The following is a 19,289-nucleotide window of genomic DNA, read 5'->3' as shown; positions in this document are numbered from 1 at the left end:
AGATTGGTAAGTTTTTATTAAGCAAACATAGAAATACAACAGGTACTGAAACCAGTACCTTCAATGATGGTGCATTTATGAAGGAAGTCCTTGTGATAGTTAGGCTGCCATTGTCCCTCTTGCCACAGGCCCCACGGTGATTGACTAACTCACCCACAGTCCAAAGATGTGCAGGTTAGGTGGATTGGCCATGATAAATTGTCCCTTTAGTGCCCCTTAGTGGGGTAAATACATGGGGTTATGGGGATAGGGCCTGGGTAAGATGCTCTGTTGGAGAATCAGTGCAGACTGGATGAGCCGAATGGCCTCCTTCTGCACTGTAGGGATTCTATGATTCTATAACCGCCACAAGGACTGCACTGCACAGGTCAGAGATGTCTCTGTGTAGCTCAGTGTCACAACACACAGTGCACTAACCTGGTTTCTGGTAACCGGTGTTAAGATCCAGGCCAAAGACTCCAAAGTGTTTTGTGAAGTTAGCCTGAACCCTAAGTTTTGCATTTGATTTTGGCATTAAGGTGAGCCTAAGGTGTTTTACTCCAGGTATGATTCAAAAGTCCCACTGGAATGTTTTTATCAAACAAAGTTTATTTAAGAACACAGTTAAAACATAACAAAAAAAATCAGCATAACTTTTACCAATTGTAAGACTTAAACATGACACAGTATAACTCCTGACAGCTAGCTATCTCTGTTGTTCCAAGTTAACCACCATCCCACAGACACACATCCTTCTTCAGACTTAGCACAAAAAGCAAGTATGTTCAAGTGATGCTGGATCTTCAGCTTTTTAACACCTGCTGCAAGTTGGTGCTTTGAATGTTGAATCAGACCTCTGAGGCTTCCCAGTCCTGGAATTTTCAGAATGCCTCTGGAGAGAGAGAGAGACAGACAGAGAGACAGTGCCTTCTCCCACTAGGTTCTGGCAACAACTTGGAATGTTCTGTAAAAAAACTAGCTATCCCCAGGGGTATCACCTGACCTATCAATCATCCTCAAATTAAGCTCCACTCAGCAATCCCTAAAGGACCGTTAAAACCACAGAACACTGCATTAGTCTAGATTAAAATCAACTTGATATCAATTATACTGCCGCAACAGCAATAAAGGACACCAGTTACAGACATCATGGCACCAATAAAATGCCAGGGACTGCTTGAAACATCCTACAGAGAAACATGATTAAAATACATTTCTTAATGGCACAGTAGCGTCACAGCAGACAGTCACACCAAGAGAGCAGATGTGACCTCAGTTTAAAGTTTCATCCAAAAGATGGCAGCTCTGTCAGTGTGGTACTCCCTCAGCGCTGCAGTGGAGTGTCAGCCTGAATTTCAGTGCTGAAGGCTGGGATTCTCCGACCTCACCCCGCGGCTGAGGTTCTCCAGTCCCGCTCCACGAATGGAGATTTGGCCGAGTGCTGAATTCTCGTTGGCAGCGGTGGCGGGGCGAACGAGATAGGAGAATCCCGGCCCCAGACTTCGGAGTGAGGCTTGAACTCATGGCCAGAGTGCAATGAACTGAGCTCACGCCCACAGAGTGAACTCTGCGGGTTATAATGTTTTAATTCTCACCGAGTCGCTATTATTGTTGCCTGATTATATTGTACAAGGATCAATTGCTGTAATTGAAGGTTTCAGAGCTACTGTGGCTCCAGCAGCCTGACAATCGAAAGCACTGATTTACAGTCTGTACTCCACACTCCCAGCAGATCAGGCCTCATTAATTGATTAATGAAGCCAGCCACAGTGACTGAAAGAAAATAGCAGCACTGCGTGCAACCAAAGGCTCTGATTGAGATTCTGATGCTGTGCTCCTGCCTATTCCCTTCTCTCATCTCGATGAACGGTAATAGAGTTGTCACAAAGCTTTCCGAATCAGGAGTTGCTGCTGCGATTGGCCAGGAATGAATATGTTTGTACCACGGCATCACCTATTACAGAACATTGACATATCATCCAGTGACAGCCACACATATCTTCCCCAGGTCTTGTTAACACGGGCAGCAACATTCAGATTTCATACCTTGCGTGTTGTTAATTTAGCGTCTTTGCTTTCATCCTGTATGCATCACACCATCTGTCTTTTAATGTGTAAATTCACACTTGCTATTTTGACTGTCTGCCGCAATCACATTAGCAAGCAATGGAAATAATTGCTTCCCTTCGTTCCCTGACCCTCCAATTGTCTCCTGCCCTTTTGATATGATTTGATTTATTATTGTCACATGTATTGATATACAGTGAAAATTATTGTTTCTTGCACACTACACAGAGCATGCCGTACATAGAGAAGGAAAGGAGAGGGCGCAGAATGTAATGTTACAGTCATGGCTAGGGTGTAGAAAAAGATCAACTTAGTGCGAGGAAAGTCCATTCAAAAGTCTGACAGCAGCAGAGAAGAAGCTGTTCTTCAATCAGTTGGTACGTGACCCCTCAGACTTCTGTATCTTTTTCCCGATGGAAGAAGGTGGAAGAGAGAATGTCCGGGATGCGTGGGGTCCTTAATTATGCTGGCTGCTTTTCCGAGGCAGCGGGAAGTGTAGGCAGAGTCAATGGATGGGAGGCTGGTTTGCGCGATGGATTGGGCTACATTCACGACACTTTGTAGTTCCTTGTGGTCTTGGTCAGAGCAGGAGCCATACCAAGCTGTGATACAACCAGAAAGAATGCTCTCTATGGTGCATCTGTTAAAGTTGATGAGAGTCATAGCGAATTTCTCCTGAAGCTGCTTCACAGGTACCGGCAGCCTTTCAATACCACCACCAGGTTAGTTTTGTCATGCAGACAAACCTGGAGGAAGTCTTGGCGGGCTATTCAACTGTGCTGTGCAGCCCATTCCTGCCATCACCCAACATCTGCTCATGCAAACTTCCTGGTAAATGTGGCTGCTAAGCTGGCTGATGGAAGCTGATTCCACCTCCCTGTTTCCAATGTAGAATGGCTCCCAACCACAGCAGTGACCAGTAAGACACGGCCTGGCAGCGTGCCCTTGTACATCCCTTGCAATAAAACTACTGTGAGTTCTTGCTGGGTCAAACCACGATCAGGCAGGGGACGGGGCTAGCCCATTGCACTGGGGGGGGGAGGGTGCGCTGACCCCTGTGTTCTTGGTTTGCCTCAGCTAGGATAGAGTAAAGGATCAGGTTAGCCAATGAGGTTAAACTGAGGCTTTACCTGATGCAATTTTTCAAAACTATCTCAGCCTTTTGGCTAAGATGAAGCGTTAGATTGAGCCCGGGAGGGGGTGCAATGCCTCATCCTGTCAGCTTGGATCTTGTTTGATCCAGCTCATGATGCAATGTCTTGACTTGTCAGCGTGGATCTGGTTTGTGCCTCATGTGAGGACCATGACTGGACTTAATTTGAATTGGATTATTTGATTAGAATAAAAGTACCTCGTGGTTCCCAGTTGTTAGTAATAATTGCACTTTAAGCTTGGAAAGATCAGAACTCTATCTTTAGCTTGCTATGGTTCAATAGGACTGGATTGAATTTACGCTGTTACATATCACCTGAACCTCTAGTGCAGCCACGAAATGTGGCCCCCTGGAAGACTAATACCAATGAGTTCCTAGCTCTTTACAGTGCTTCTTTGGCAGATATTACAATATATAACAGAACAGTGTCAATTTTCTTACTTTATGTAAAGAGATCATGAGTGCAATCATGAAGATTTCCTGTTCAAACTCTTTTAGAATCTCATTAGCAAAAACTAAACGGAGAAGATTTTAAAAACCTATTTACATTGTCTCTATTCATAACAACCAGAAGGAACACTTAGCCTCCGAGAACCTTGTGCTAGCATGAATAAATGTAGAATTCTCCCTGGCTTGATTCTTTTCAGAAAGGCTGCTGCTGCTGTGTTGTCGAAAGGTTTGCTTGTATTTTTTGGGACTATGATTCTGCACAGAGTATGTGCAACATTACAGAGCACACAATATTTTCAGATAGAATCCCTACAGTGCTTGAGGCCATTCAGCCCATCGGCTCTGCACCAACTTTCCGACAGGGCATCTTACCCAGGCCAACCCTATCCTCATAACACTACATATTTACCCCGCTAATCCCTCAAACCTACAGATCTTTGCACACTAAGGGGCAATTTAGCATGGCCAATTCACCTAATCCTTACATCTTTGGACTGTCGGAGGAAACGGGAGCACCCGGAGGAAGCCCACGCAGACACAGGGAAAACGTGCAGACTCCGCACAGACAATCACCCGAGGTTGGAATCGAACCCGGGTCCCTGACGCTGTAAGGCAGCAATGCTAACCACTGTGCCACCGTGCTGCTATCCATCCATTAAATGATAATAAGAATGTGATAAACTGGGGTGAGAGCACGCGGTGACAGATCTTTCCTTCTCATGGGGTATGTGCAGTTCCAATGTGCCTCAGGTTGAAGTGGGTACCTGGCACCTTAGGGCTGGGGTCAGTCAATACAGCATTTGGCCATGAACTTGCTCCATTTGCCTGGATTTCAGTGGCTGGGTGGTAAAGATTGACAAAATGGAGACACGTACATCCTACTGATTTCCAATTCCACGTATAGCTTTTGTATCAGTCAGTCTGACTGGCAAATATCTTTGTGATGTTCTCGCCTCCTGCCAGTTAATTTTCACAGCATCAAATGTTATTCCATTCCTTAGAATCTGGCTGAGAAAGAGATGAAGATTTCACACATCTTATTGCAGCGTTCCTGCCTCCAATACTTGACTCAAATTGACAGATGCCCAATCTTACTGAAACTGGAAAGCTTTCACAGGCAATTACGTTTTTCCATGTCAGCATTGATTATGGTCTTCACACATTTAAATCCAAATTGAACTCCACACATTCAATGACTAATCTACAGAAGCAGTGGGAAGATTTTTTTTCATTCAATTGTTCTTGGAATAGAAACATAGAAAATAGGGGCAGGAGTTGGCCATTTGGCCCTTCGAGTCTGCTCCGTCATTCAAAATGACCACAGCTGATCCTCTATCATAGGATCCCACAGTGCAGAAGGAGGCCATTCGGCCCATTGAGTCTGCACCGTCAACAATCCCACCCTATCCCTGCTAATTCCCTTGACATAAAGGGGCAATTTAGCATAGCCAATCCACCTAACCCGCACATCATTGGAGTGTGGGAGGAAATCGGAGCATCCGGAGGAAACCCACGCAGACTCGGGGAGAACATGCAGACTCCACACAGACAGTCCCCCAAGGCTGGAATTGAACCTGGGTCCCTGGCGCTGTGAGGCAGCAATGCTAACCACTGTGTCAGTTCATTGAGGAAGCAACACGCAACATAAATAAAGGGGAAACTGTAGGCGTGGTGCACTTAGATTTCCAAAAGGCATCTGACAAGGTGCCACATCGAAGGTTACGTGGGTCTGCGAGGGTTTCCTCCAGGTGCTCTGGTTTCCTCCCACACTCCAAAGATGTGCAGGTTAGGTGGATTGGCCATGCTAAATTGACCCTAGTGTCAGGGGAATTAGCAAGGTAAATATGCGGGGTTACAGGAGTAGGGTCTGGGTGGGGTTGTTGTCGGTGCAGACTCAATGGGTCGAATGGCCACCTTCTGCACTGTAGGATTCTATGATTCAGACATGATTTCCTGTTTACAAACCCATATTGACTCTGCCTGATTGAATGAAGGGAAGGGCCCTGCTACAACATCCTTAATCATAGATTCCAGCATCTTCTCAATGACAGATGTTAGGTTAACTGGCCTGTAATTTTTAACTCGAGAGAGGAGTTAGATTAGCTATTTGCTAATCTGATGGGATCTTCCAGGAAATTTTGGAAAATAAAAACCAATGCGTCTACTATCTTAGCAGCCAATTCTTTTAGGATGAAATCCAGAACCCGGGTACTTGTCAGTTTTTAGCTCTAATGATTTTTGCAGTTCACTTTTCCTGAGCACCTCTTGATTCAGAATTACCTATAGGATGTTATTTGTTTTCTCTATAGTGAAGACAGATACAAAATACCTCCATTCATCCATTATTTCCTCATTTTCCAGTATTAATTCCCCATTCTCACTCTCCAGAGTACCAACACTCACTCCACTTATCTTAGCAGCCAACTCTTTTCCTTTTTAAATACCTGCAGAAACTCTTGCTATCTGTTTTTATATTTCTAGCCAACTTTTTTTTCACACTCTAATTTTTCCCTCTTATTATTCTTGTAGCCATTCTTTGCTATTTTATATATTCTGTCCAATCTTCTGACTTTCCCCAGTACTGGTACCATTCGAACCCAGAGCATTATCCCAAGTCTCTGGATTACTAGTCCAATGACAATACCACAACACTACTGCCTTCCCCACTAAGTTACCCCACACCAATTTTTGAGCCACACGTTTCACTCTCTAATCTTATCTACCCTGTGCCATTTTGATTGTAGCTCAGATAATAATCTCCGGATTATTAATTTTGAAATTATGCTTTTTAATTTAGAACTTAGTTGTTCATAATCTCACTTTCCTAGTCCTATCTATGTCATCGGTCCCTACATGGACCATGGCAAGGGGATCCTCTCCCCCCCTCACTGCAAGTTCATCTCTGCCCTGAGAAAACGTCCCAAACCCTGGCAACCAGACAGGCAACAGATTCTTGCTGTCAGCTGCAGAGGACTGTGTCAATCCCCCTGACTATACTGTCCCCTCTTACCACTACATTCCTATTAACTCCTCCCAGTTGAGTGGGATGCTATGGTCAATTTGCTCATCAACCCTGCAGTTCCCACTTTCATCCCCATAAACTGCGAGAACCTTGAAGCAAGGGGGAAGCATGAGTGACCATAGGGGTTGGATGGGGACCATATCTTGATATGGGGGGAGGGGAGATAGGTAGGGGGATAGTTAGCCTAAGATCTCTCATAGGGAAATTGATAGAATCCATTATTAAGGAGTTTATAGCTGGATACTTAGAAAATCATGATGGGATCAGGCAAAGTCAACATAGTTTTGTGAAAGGGTAATCTGAGGAAGCAGCAGGCAGGATAAAGGGGAACTTGAAGGTGTGGTGTATTTTGATTTCCAGAAGGTATTTGATAAGGCGCCACCTCAAAGGTTATTACACAAATTAAGAGCGCATGGCGTATGGGGTGACATATTTGCATGGATAAAGGCTTGGTTAGCTAACAGGATGTCGGGAGTGGGATAAATTTTTGCATTGGCAAGCAGTAACTAGTGAAGTACCATGGGGATTGGTGTTGGGGCTTCAATTATATACAATCTATATCAATGACTTGGATAAAGGGACTGAATGTATGGTAGCTAAATATGCTGATGACAAGAGAGGTATAAAAGTAAGTTGTCAAAAGGAGGAAAGAGTCTACAAAGAGATATGGAGAGGTTAAGGGAATGGGCAAAAGATTTGCAGATGGAGATTAATGTGGGAAAATGTGAACTTGTCCACTTTGGCAGGAAAAACAGCAAAGCAGTGAATTATTTAAACAGTGAAAGATCGCAGAACTCAGTGGTACAGAGCGATCTGGGTGTCCTGGTACCTGAATCACAAAAATTTAGCATGCATGCACAGAAAGTGATTAAGAAGGTAATGGAATGTTGGCATTTATTGCAAGGGGATAAAATATAAGGGAATCTTTGCTACAGTTGTGCAGGGTATTGCTGAGATCGCATTTGGAGTGATGTGTACAGTTTTGATCCCCTTATTTGAAGCAGTTCAGAGAAGGCTCACTCCATTCATTCCTGGAATGAAGGGCCGATCTTATAAAGAAAGGCTGTACAGGTTGGGCCTATATCCACTGGAGTTTAGAAGAATGAGAGGTGATCTTATTGAAACATATAGGCTTCTAAGGTAAGGTAGGTACTGGCTGGATACGAGGCAGGTGTTTCCTCTTGTAGGAGAGACTAGAATTACAGGACACGGTTTGAAAACAAAGTATCTCTCTTTTAAGACGAAGATGAGGAATTATTTTGCTCTCGGGGGTCATTAGTATATGGAATTCTCTTCCCTAGTAAGCTATGGATTCTGGGTTTTTGAGGCTGAGTTAGATAAATTTTTGATAGACCAGGGGGTCAAGAGTTATTGGGGGGCAGACAGGAAAGTGGAGTTGAGACGACAATCAGATTAGCCCTGATCTTATTAAAATTTACTTATTAGTCACAAGTAGGCTTGCATTCACACTGCAATGAAGTTACTGTGAAAATCCCCTATTGAATGGCGAAGCAGTCTCGCAGGGCCGAAAAGCCTACTCCTGCTCCTAAGTACTATGTGCCCATGTCCTATGTTCCCAGGGACAACTTTTAAAATATATCCCGTTTTCTACTCAAGCTATTCACAGGTTTCTATTGCTTTTTCTGTATGCATTTACGTTATCCACCTCTCCTGTCTCCTCATTCCATTTTACTGTTCATCTGTAATATCTTTCAGTTACGACTGAGGGGGAATTCCTTAAATTCTAACTTGTTTACTGTCTGACTTGAATGTTTCCGAGTTTTGTTTTCACATTTCTAGATCCCACACTACTTTGCTTTGTATTTTTTCTGTATTTAATCTTTATTGGTCCCAATACTCTTCCTGTGCGATGATCTAAATCCGTTAACTGAAATTACTACTACTACTAACACCAACAATGGAGACCGACTAGCACCAGCTCCATACTAGTGTTATATTCTAGCACTGTCCCCAGACACAGCCCATGTTTAGAACGCAACATCTCATCAAATGGGCATAGAGTGAAAACTGCAGTTCCCCAGTTCTTATGTCTTTTTCATCTATTGGCATTTTGGACCTAACGTTCACCTCCATAACAAGATCAACTCAAAGAAGTTTAAAATAAGAACAAAAGAAGCCAAGAATGCAAAATGAGGCTTGGCCGAGACTCCAGACATCCATTAGAGTGTCGAAACAGCTGTGACCTAGGGAAAATATTGCTTGATTCACAGCTTTGGCTCTCTGATCTTACTGTCAATTGCACAATTTTTATTTGTACAAGATGAAGAGGTTTCAGATTCTTGCAGTTTCTGCTATTGATACTTAAAGGGTCTGGATGAGTAACACTTTTATTGGGGTGTATGCAGTTAATGGTGTTTTTTTCTCAGAAAGTGGAAAGTAATTAATGAATTATTTTTTTTAACACATTCTATTGTCGCTATAGGATTAATTGGTTCTGTACTAAGTGTATAGAGAATGAGCATGGAGGTGCAATAACTTGGCATGGAGAGTATAACTTGGCATGGAGAGTATAACTTGGCATGGAGAGTATAACTTGGCATGGAGGTAAATGGGTGTTTTTCTGATTGGTCGGGGTAAATGGGTGTTTTTCTGGTTGGCGATCAGTGACGAGTGGTGTGCCTCAGGGATCAGTGTTGGGACCGCAATTGTTTACGATTTACATAGATGATTTGGAGTTGGCGACCAAGTGTAGTGTGTCAAAATCCGCAGATGACACTAAGATGAGTGGCAGAGCAAAGTGCGCAGAGGACGCTGAAAGTCTGCAAAGGGATATAGATAGTCTAAGTGAGTGTGTGAGGGTCTGGCAGATGGAGTACAATGTTGACAAATGTGAGGTCATCCATTTTGGTGGAAATAACAGCAAAATGGACTATTATTTAAATGATAAAAAATTGCAGCATGCTGCTGTGCAGAGGGACCTGGGTGTCTTTGTGCAGGAATCTCAAGGAGTTGGTTTGCAGGTACAGCAGGTAATTAAGAAGGCAAATGGAATTTTGTCCTTTATTGCCAGAGGGATGGAGTTTAAAAACAGCGAGGTTATGTTGCAGCTGTATAAGGTGCTGGTGAGACCACACCAGGAGTACTGTGTACAGTTTTGGTCTCCTTACTTGAGAAAGGATATACTGGCACTGGAGGGGCTGCAGAGGAGATTCACTAGGTTGATTCTGGAGTTGAGAGGGTTGACTTATGAGGAGAGACTGAGTAGACTGGGGCTGTGTGGTGAACCATCGTTGGTTCCCACTAGATAGTACCGAGCCAGGGTCTGGCCAGTACTACAAGTATGTATATATGTTGCTGTTGGGGTTAGGGATGGGTTGTTCTACTTGTTGCTGTTGGGGTTAGGGTTGGGCTGTTACACCTTGTATTATAGTTATTGTGGTACATCCCAGTCGGGCTCCGCCTCCTGGGAGAGGTATAAAGGTCACTGCTCTGTCTGGGACCCCTCAGTCTGGGATCGTGTATATAATTAGTAGCTTCGTTGTAACAGCAAATAAAAGCCTTTATTTCCTGAGCATCTCAAGCCTCGTGTGTGATAACGCGCATCAATTTTATTTGCTGTTAAGTAAACTCTCGTCGTAAAAAACAAAAACGATACAGAAAGTATGGAGCAGATATTGAAACCTGAACGTCTTACACTGGATCCACGTGCGGCGGGCGCCTCTAACACCTTCGACCACTGGTTGAAATGTTTTGAGGACTACCTGGCAGCCTCCGCAGCGGTCACCACAGACGATGACAGACTCCGGGTCCTCCATGCAAGGGTAAACGACACCGTACACCTCACGATCCGTGCGGCCACCGACTACACAAGGGCCCTCGAGCTTCTTAAGAAGCGTTACATTAAACCGCCAAAGGAAATGCATGCTCGATACCTCTTAGCCACTCGATGACGGCAGCCCGGCGAAACGATGGAAGAATACGCGAACGAGCTCCTACAGCTAGCCAGGGGTTGTAACTGCAAAGCAGTGTCGGCAGACCAGAACATGAACAACCTCGCTCGAGATGCGTTTGTGGCGGGAATCGGATCATCTTATATCCGACTCAAACTACTGGAGCAAGGTAATCTTGACCTCACTAAATCGATAGAACTGGCGGAGATGTTGGAGACGGCCTCCAAAAGTCTAATATTGTATCCTGAAGACCACGTGGACACAACGTGGCAGGAGCAGTCGCTGATCCCTCCTCGTCCCTCGGGTTCGAAAAGCTGCGTGATGGCGTGCCCACACTCGGGCCTGACGACGGCAGCAGCTCTGGGCGGCCCGCGGTGTTACTTCTGTGGGGGAGCGAAGCATACTCGGCAACGGTGTCCCGCTAAAGCTGTGTTGTGCTCCGCCTGCGGTAAGAAGGGGCACTATTCGAAAGTTTGCCGATCTAAACATGCTTCTAGGAACAGCAGTGCAGCCTGCGATTCCTCGGAGCCCGGTTCTTCGTCATCGGCATCGTCGAGGGGTTCGTCCACGTGCGAGGCCAGGACGACGCCATTACAGTCGACGGAGTTGGAGATGCGTGACCACCAGGGGTCGCTGAGTTTGGCGCCATCACCCACGTGCGACCTATGGGAGCGGCCATGTTGGTCGGCACCGACCGCGAACGGCCAGCAGGGGTCATCCTCGTCAATCTCAGCTGCCTGCAGTGGCGCTCACGAACCAACGGTGGCGTTGATCATCCTGGACCAGGCCAAGCCTCATAGACTCGACAAATCTATGATGGACATTCAGGTAAACAACCACTTGATTTATTGTCTGTTTGACAGCGGGAGCACTGAGAGTTTTATCCACCCGGACTGCGACCTGCGCTCTCCACGGACTAGCGCTAGGTTGTATGATCCTTTCTTTGAGGAGCCGCTGAACTTCAGATCGAATGAAGATCCGATCCTCAGCGCTGTAACGCCTACTCTTAGTCGCAATGGGCTTGCAGCCTGGCACAAGATTCTGGAACAGGGAGGGTGTGGTAATCTTCAGCGTCGAGAGGCTACAGGCGGGGCGCGTTGGGCAATTTGGAGGCTGCTGTTCTCCCACTGAAAGCGGAGGGAGTGGCCCACCGTACTGTAGGTGTGGACTCCAGATTCAACCTGTCAAACAGACAATTTCTATGGCATCAAGGTCCCAGTCTGTCACCGTGCTAGGGAGTTGCGTGGTAACTTTAACGGTGCAAGACACGGTTTACAAGCGCTTCAAGCTCCTGGTGTTGCCGCACCTTTGCGCGCCAATACTTCTCGGACTAAACTTCATGGTCCACTTGAAGAGTGTAACCCTACAGTACGGTGGGCCACTCCCTCCGCTTTCAGTGGGAGAACAGCAGCCTCCAAATTGCCCAACGCGCCCCGCCTGTAGCCTCTCGACGCTGAAGATTACCACACCCTCCCTGTTCCAGAATCTTGTGCCAGGCTGCAAGCCCATTGCGACTAAGAGTAGGCGTTACAGCGCTGAGGATCAGATCTTCATTCGATCTGAAGTTCAGCGGCTCCTCAAAGAAAGGATCATACAACCTAGCGCAAGTCCGTGGAGAGCGCAGGTCGTGGTGGTTAAGAGTGGGAACAAACCCTGGATGGTCATTGACTATAGTCAGACCATTAATAGATACACGCAGCTGGATGCGTATCCCCTCCCGCGCATATCTGACATGGTCAATCAGATTGCGCAGTACCGGGTGCTCTCCACCATAGACCTCAAGTCTGCCTACCACCAACTCCCCATTCGCCCAGAGGACCGACAATACACGGCTTTTGAGGCGGATGGTCGCTTGTATCACTTTCTCAGGGTTCCCTTTGGTGTCACCAATGGGGTCTCGGTCTTCCAGCGTGCTATGGACCGAATGGTGGACCAGAACGGGCTGCGGGCTACCTTCCCATACCTGGATAACGTCACCATCTGTGGCCATGACCAGCAGGACCACGACACAAATCTCCTGAATTTCCTACGCACTGCATCTCGCCTGAATCTGACCTACAACAGGGAGGAGTGTGTATTTCGTACGCGCCATTTAGCCATCCTCGGATACGGGGTGGAAAACGGGGTCATTGGCCCTGATCCAGACCGTATGCGCCCCCTCTCTGAACTTCCCCTGCCCACTAGTGCAAAAGCACTGAGGAGATGCTTAGGCTTCTTCTCTTATTATGCACAGTGAGTTCCCAATTACGCGGACAAAGCCCGTCCACTCATCAAGTCCACTTCTTTTCCCCTAACACCAGAGGCTCAATTGGCCTTTGATAAACTAAACGCTGACATCACGAAAGCTACGATGCACGCTGTTGATGAGTCCATCCCCTTTCAGGTGGAGAGCGATGCATCTGATTTCGCCCTGGCCGCCACACTTAACCAGGCAGGCAGGCCCGTCGCCTTTTTTTCCCGCACACTCCAAGGCCCCGAAATTCGGCATTCAGCGGTGGAAAAGGAGGCCCAGGCCATTGTGGAGGCCGTCAGGCACTGGCGCCATTTCTTGGCGGGAAAACGGTTCACCCTGATCACGGACCAGCGGTCCGTGGCGTTCATGTTTAATAACACGCTGAGGGGCAAGATCAAGAACGACAAGATCTTGCGGTGGAGAATTGAACTCTCCACCTATAATTACGACATAATGTATCGTCCAGGGAAACTCAATGAGCCCTCGGATGCCCTCTCGCGTGGAACATGCGCCAGTATACAGGAGGACCGTTTGCAGGTTCTCCATAATGACCTATGCCATCCTGGGGTCACTCGGCTCTACCACTTTGTAAAAGCCCGCAATCTGCCCTACTCGGTGGAGGATGTCAGCTCCATAACAAGAAGCTGTCGGGTATGCGCGGAATGCAAACCGCACTTTTACCGACCTGACCGGGCACAATTAGTCAAGGCCAGTCGTCCCTTCGAAAGACTGAGTGTCGACTTTAAGGGCCCCCTTCCCTCAACAGATCGGAATGTGTACTTCCTCAACATCATTGATGAGTACTCGAGATTCCCTTTTGTTATTCCCTGCTCTGATACATCCGCTGCCACGGTTATCAAGGCATTCCGTGATCTTTTCACCCTGTTCGGGTACCCCAGCTACATTCACAGTGACAGGGGCTCGTCGTTCATGAGCGATGACTTGAGGCAATACCTGCTCTCATACGGGATTGCCTCTAGTAGAACCACGAGCTACAACCCTAGGGGTAACGGACAGGTGGAACGTGAGAATGCTACAGTCTGGAAGGCTGTCTTACTGGCGTTGAAGTCAAAAAGCCTTCCAGTCTCCCGTTGGCAAGAGGTGCTCCCTGATGCGCTCCATTCCATACGCTCACTCCTGTGTACGGCAACCAATGCTACTCCCCATGAGAGGCTGTTTTCATTCCCTCGGATGTCTTCCTCTGGGATCTCATTACCGTCTTGGTTGACGTACTCAGGACCTGTCCTCCTGCGGCGACATGTAAGGGCCCGCAAGTCCGACCCGTTGGTCGAACAGGTCCATCTCCTCCACGCCAACCCTCAGTATGCCTATGTGGCATACCCTGACGGGCGAGAGGACACGGTCTCGATCCGAGACCTGGCGCCAGCAGGGGACGTAGAAACCCCTGTCGCTCCCATACCCCCAGTTAGAAACCCCCTAACTATTGTTTCCCCTCCGGACACGGCACGGGCAGCATCGGGACCATTACTTAACCCTTTTACTCCCGTGTACAGCTTGCCTGAGTCCAGAGGATGGTCGCCACTTCAGGGCGTGTTGGAACTCAACGGATTACCATCACCTCGGGGTCAACCGGCCCGTGAGACTGTGGAGGAACAGTTGGACATCGCCTTGGGGAGAACGCCACCGCGAGTGCCTACTCCGGTGTCATCGCCGGTATTGAGGAGGTCACAACGACGGTGCGGTCCCCCTGACCGTCTGAACTTATAGACTGATGACAAATTATTCTGGTTTTTTTTGTACCCCGCCGGCCTTTGTCTTCAAAGGAGGGGTGAATGTGGTGAACCATCGTTGGTTCCCACTAGATAGTATTGAGCCAGGGTCTGGCCAGTACTACAAGTATGTATATATGTTGCTGTTGGGGTTAGGGATGGGTTGTTCTACTTGTTGCTGTTGGGGTTAGGGTTGGGCTGTTACACCTTGTATTATAGTTATTGTGGTACATCCCAGTCGGGCTCCGCCTCCTGGGAGAGGTATAAAGGTCACTGCGCTGTCTGGGACCCCTCAGTCTGGGATCGTGTATATAATTAGTAGCTTCATTGTAACAGCAAATAAAAGCCTTTATTTCCTGAGCATCTCAAGCCTCGTGTGTGATAACGCGCATCAGGCTGTACTCAGTGGAATTCAGAAGAATAGGGGGAGGTCTTACAGAAACATATAAGATTATGAAGGGAATAGATAAGACAGAAGGAGGGAGGTTGTTTCCACTGGCAGGTGAAACTAGAACTAGGGGGCATAGCCTCAAAATAAGGGGAAGCAGATTTAGGACTGAGTTGAGGAGGAACTTCTTCACACAAAGAGTTGTGAATCTGTGGCATTCCCTGCCCAGTGAGGCAGTTGAGGCTACCTCATTGAATGTTTTTAAGGCAAGGATAGATACATTTTTGAACAGTAAAGGAATTAAGGGTTATGGTGAGTGGGCGGGTAAGTGGAGCTGAGTCCACGAAAAGATCAGCTATGATCTTATTGAATGGCGGAGCAGGCTCGAGGGGCCAGATGGCCTAATCCTGCTCCTAGTTCTTATGTTCTTATGTATAAGGGACCTTGCAGTGGATGGGGTGCATAATTTGGTGAAAATTGGAAAACACAGTAAGAGTTTTAACAACACCAGGTTAAAGTCCAACAGGTTTAGTTGGTAGCAAATGCCATTAGCTTTCCCTAAGCTAATGGCATTTCCCTAACCCTAAGCTAATGGTATTTCCCTAACCCTAAGCTAATGGCATTTGCTACCAAATAAACCTCTTGGACTTTAACCTGGTGTTGTTAAAACTCTTATTGTGTTTACCCCAGTCCAACGCCGGCATCTCCACATCATGAAAATTGGAAACCCAGGAATGCTGTCAGGAATCCTGGAATCAGGTCCTGGCGACCACTTTCATACCACAGTTTCATATTTCCAATCCAATGTTTTGGGTCAACAACCTATCATCAGAACTGAAGAAAAATAAATGTAAGAGATTTTAAGCCAGTGGATGGGATGGGGGATGGGACACAAGAGGAACAAGGGAGAAGGTTTGTGATCGGGTGGAAACAGGGCAGGTTAAATAACAAAACAAGTTTATTTTCCTTGGTGTGTCTAATAATTCTTTGCCCTTGAAACTGTTAAAAAAATCAATACTCTAAAAAGGTTTTGAATATAACCTTATGTCGGGGTAATCATCTAAAACTCCTTTTACATTCCTGGACAAAATAAAAAGAAAAGCATTGTCATGCATCAGGCAACCTCTCATTCTGAACTTCCTCTGGTTACCCTGGTCTCACTTTTACCCTGTGTTGCATTCCCATTTATGAAATGGAAAGTTAACGCCCCACACAAAGCACATAAAGGTAGATTTTGTTTTGGCAGTGAATAGTCTCTTTTGGGGTTTAACCCTAACGTTCCCTCTGTAGCTCATACCTTCCAAATCTTATGGCCATGGGTCCAGCAATAAGTGCCCCAACCAATCCTCCGACAGAGTAAGCGACCACAATAAAGGTCCAGATCATTGTGATGACCCAGTTCTCCAGCTGCGTGCCGTAGCGCTCAGTCCAGGTCTCATTGATAAAGTTTTGGATGAACTGTCATTTTGAGGATAAAAAGAAAATATGGATTTAGTTTTAATTTGCTTTTACAAGTACAGAAACAACTGACTTTTACAAGTTGACCATTGTTCTAATCTAGACTCACGGTTGTTGGTGCATTGATGATTGACAGGTTAAACCCATATTGGAAGGTGCCACCAATAGAGGCAGCAAAGATAGTCAGGAGGAGACATCTGATTTGCAGCTACAAGAACACAGAGGAAATAGAAAAGATTACTTTCCAGCAGGGCTTTTTCAGTTTTATAGGCACCTAAATTCAAGGAGTTTCACAAATGCTGTTGTCAATACCACACAATATACTGGATTACCTCTCCTCCTCTATGTTCAAACTCTGAGGTCCCCCACCAGATTTGCAAATGAAAATGCTGGAAATGCTCAAACTTCCTGAATATTTCCAGCATTGTATGTTTTTTCATTTCAGATTTCTAGCAGCTGCAGTATTTTGCTTTTGCAAATGAACAAAATTGTCAGTACAACTTTCCAGCAACAAGTATCCATCAGTCATATCCAACACCTGATTTCAAAAACAAATTGATTTTTAAATGAAAATTATCTGCAATAGCAACTATGCTTGATTCTTAAATAATTAAACATTATCCCATCTTCAAAATTAAACCAAGGTCATAAGACCGCGTAACAGTTTAAAAATCCGTATTAAGTATTTAGCTCCTGTGTCTAATATAACTCTTCCACATTTAGATGGAATGTCAGACATGCTATAGAGCTTCAATTTACAGAATCACAGAATTGTTCCAGTGCAGGATGAGGCCATTTGGCCCATCGTGTCTGCACCAGCTCTCCAAACGAGCATCATGATTTAGTGCCATTTCCCTGCCTTTTTCCCGTATCCTTGCATATTATTTGTATTCAATTAATCATCTAATGCTTTGATTGAAACTGTGGCCACCACACTTCCAGGCAGTGCATTCCAGCCCTGAACCACTCATTGTGTGAACATGTTTTTTTCTCACATCACATTTGCTTCTTTTGCAAATTACTTTAAACCTGTGTGCTCTCATTCTCCAGTTTCTCCCTTCCACTCTGTTCTGACCCTTCATGATTTTGAATATCTCTATCAAATCTCCTCTTGGCCTTCTTTTCTCCAAGGAGAACAGTCCTCATAACTGAAGTTTCCCAACCCTGGGACAATTCTTGTCAACCTCTTCGGCACTCTCTCCAATGCGTCCTCATCCTTCCTACAGTGTGGCACCCAGAACTGTACACAATATTCCAGCTGAGGTCTAACTAGTGTCTTGTATAAGTTCAGCAGAACCTCCTTTCTCTTGTACTCTAGGCCCCTATTAAATAAAGTCCAGAATATTATTTGCTTTATTAACTGCTCTCTCCATTTGTCCTACCACCTTCAATGATCCCCAATGCACATATACACCCTCTGCTCCTGACCTCTTTAAACATTTTACCCTTCATTTTGTACTGTCTCTCCACGTTCTTCCTACCAAAATGTATCACTTCACACTTCCCCGCATCGAACTTCATCTGCCCCCTATTTGTCCACTCCACGAACTTGTCTATGTCCTTTTAAAGTTTACAGTGTTTTACACTGTCCTCTTCACAGGGTCATTCATGTCCACAGAACTTCATAAAATACTTTGTAGCCAATGGATTATTTCTGAAGAGCTGCCATTGTTGTTATGAAAAGACAACTGCCAATGTATGTACAGCAAAGTCCCCAAAACCAGAAAATGACCAGATTAACTTTTTTCATTGGTGATGTCTGGGCACCAGGACAACTCCTTGTTCTTCTTTGACCAGCATCCTGGGATCTTTCACATTATGTCCATGCGTGGATGAACGCTGGATGAAACCATATCGCCTCTGAAGACATTGCCAGACTGCTGCACACACTCAAATTAACAGTGGAGCCTGGATCTTCCCAGAGGCGAGCAAATTGCAAGAAACCAAAAATCTAACTTACAGAAAGCCCATCACATGCTGGACAAGATGGTACACAGTACAAGTATGAACATTTCCATTTTCTTACAGCCTTTCCAAGAGAAATTAACAAATTAAATTTAACTTCTTATTTACACCCATCAAACAATTCTAGTCGAGAGAGAAGAGTTTCAGCCCTGCTTGGAGTTGTCATTCTCTTCCTTCCTGGAAAACTCTGAGATTTGATTATGACTGCAGTCAATGCCAAACCATAATACAGCATGAACATGTTTGAAGTAACCAAAATCAAGAGTATTTATCCAGCCTTCTAAACACGTTCCAAGCTCATAACTCACAGCTTGGTGGCCCTACTATGAACTAATCAAATATATATAATGCAGGTAGATCCAGGTTCTCTGTTACTCAAACAATGTGATTGAGAGACAAACATTTTATTGCGTACAGAGGAAATGCTTCAGAAAACATTTTTAGATTATACTTCATATTGTGGTAAGAGCTTTGAATGAGTAATAAATCAAGTCAATGGTCATATTAATAAACGTGTTGCTTCCACAGACTGGCAGTAACAAAACATTAATGGTGTTCAGCCTGCTCAAGTGGACCAGTATCTGGATTGAAACTGCAAAGGATCTGAATGAGCAAGTGAGTGTGGGGGGAAACACACTGGATGCAAAACTTTATCGGAGCTCCCATGAGGAGTTACATCCAGAAGATTAACTATTTAGGTGCCCATCAAGCTGCAGTACATTTCCAGCGTGTGCTTTTGTACGCTTGTCCATTGACTTGGAAATGGTTTACCCGAATCAACTTCCTACAGTGTAGCTTTGTTGTGGGTTTTTTTCTCCTTTCTTTTCATCCTCTTATTGCCAATGTTACTGTGAAAACTCCAGGTTATTTCAATCATTGATACCCACACGATAGCTTGAAGTTGCCTTTTACCCTCCTGTTCCATAGCACTTG

The 19,289-nt window shown here is 45.5% G+C and overlaps 1 protein-coding gene across 3 annotated transcripts in view; it reads right to left on the bottom strand.

Annotated features, from left to right (window-relative positions):
• LOC144502714 (uncharacterized) overlaps positions 1–19,289 on the bottom strand; it is a 215,293-nt gene that overhangs the window by 172,850 nt on the left and 23,154 nt on the right. For all 3 annotated transcript variants that reach the window (XM_078226954.1, XM_078226952.1, XM_078226953.1), the window contains 2 exons: positions 16,501–16,599; positions 16,231–16,391 (listed from right to left, as the gene is read on the bottom strand). In XM_078226954.1, the coding sequence (XP_078083080.1) occupies positions 16,231–16,391; positions 16,501–16,599 (260 nt within the window). The remainder of the gene's footprint in view (positions 1–16,230; positions 16,392–16,500; positions 16,600–19,289) is intronic.

The sequence above is a fragment of the Mustelus asterias genome, chromosome 13 (genome assembly GCF_964213995.1).
Source record: "Mustelus asterias chromosome 13, sMusAst1.hap1.1, whole genome shotgun sequence".
Classification (NCBI taxonomy): Eukaryota; Metazoa; Chordata; class Chondrichthyes; order Carcharhiniformes; family Triakidae; genus Mustelus; species Mustelus asterias.
Note: the sequence above shows the minus strand (reverse complement) of the source record. Positions and strands in the feature narration are given on the sequence as shown.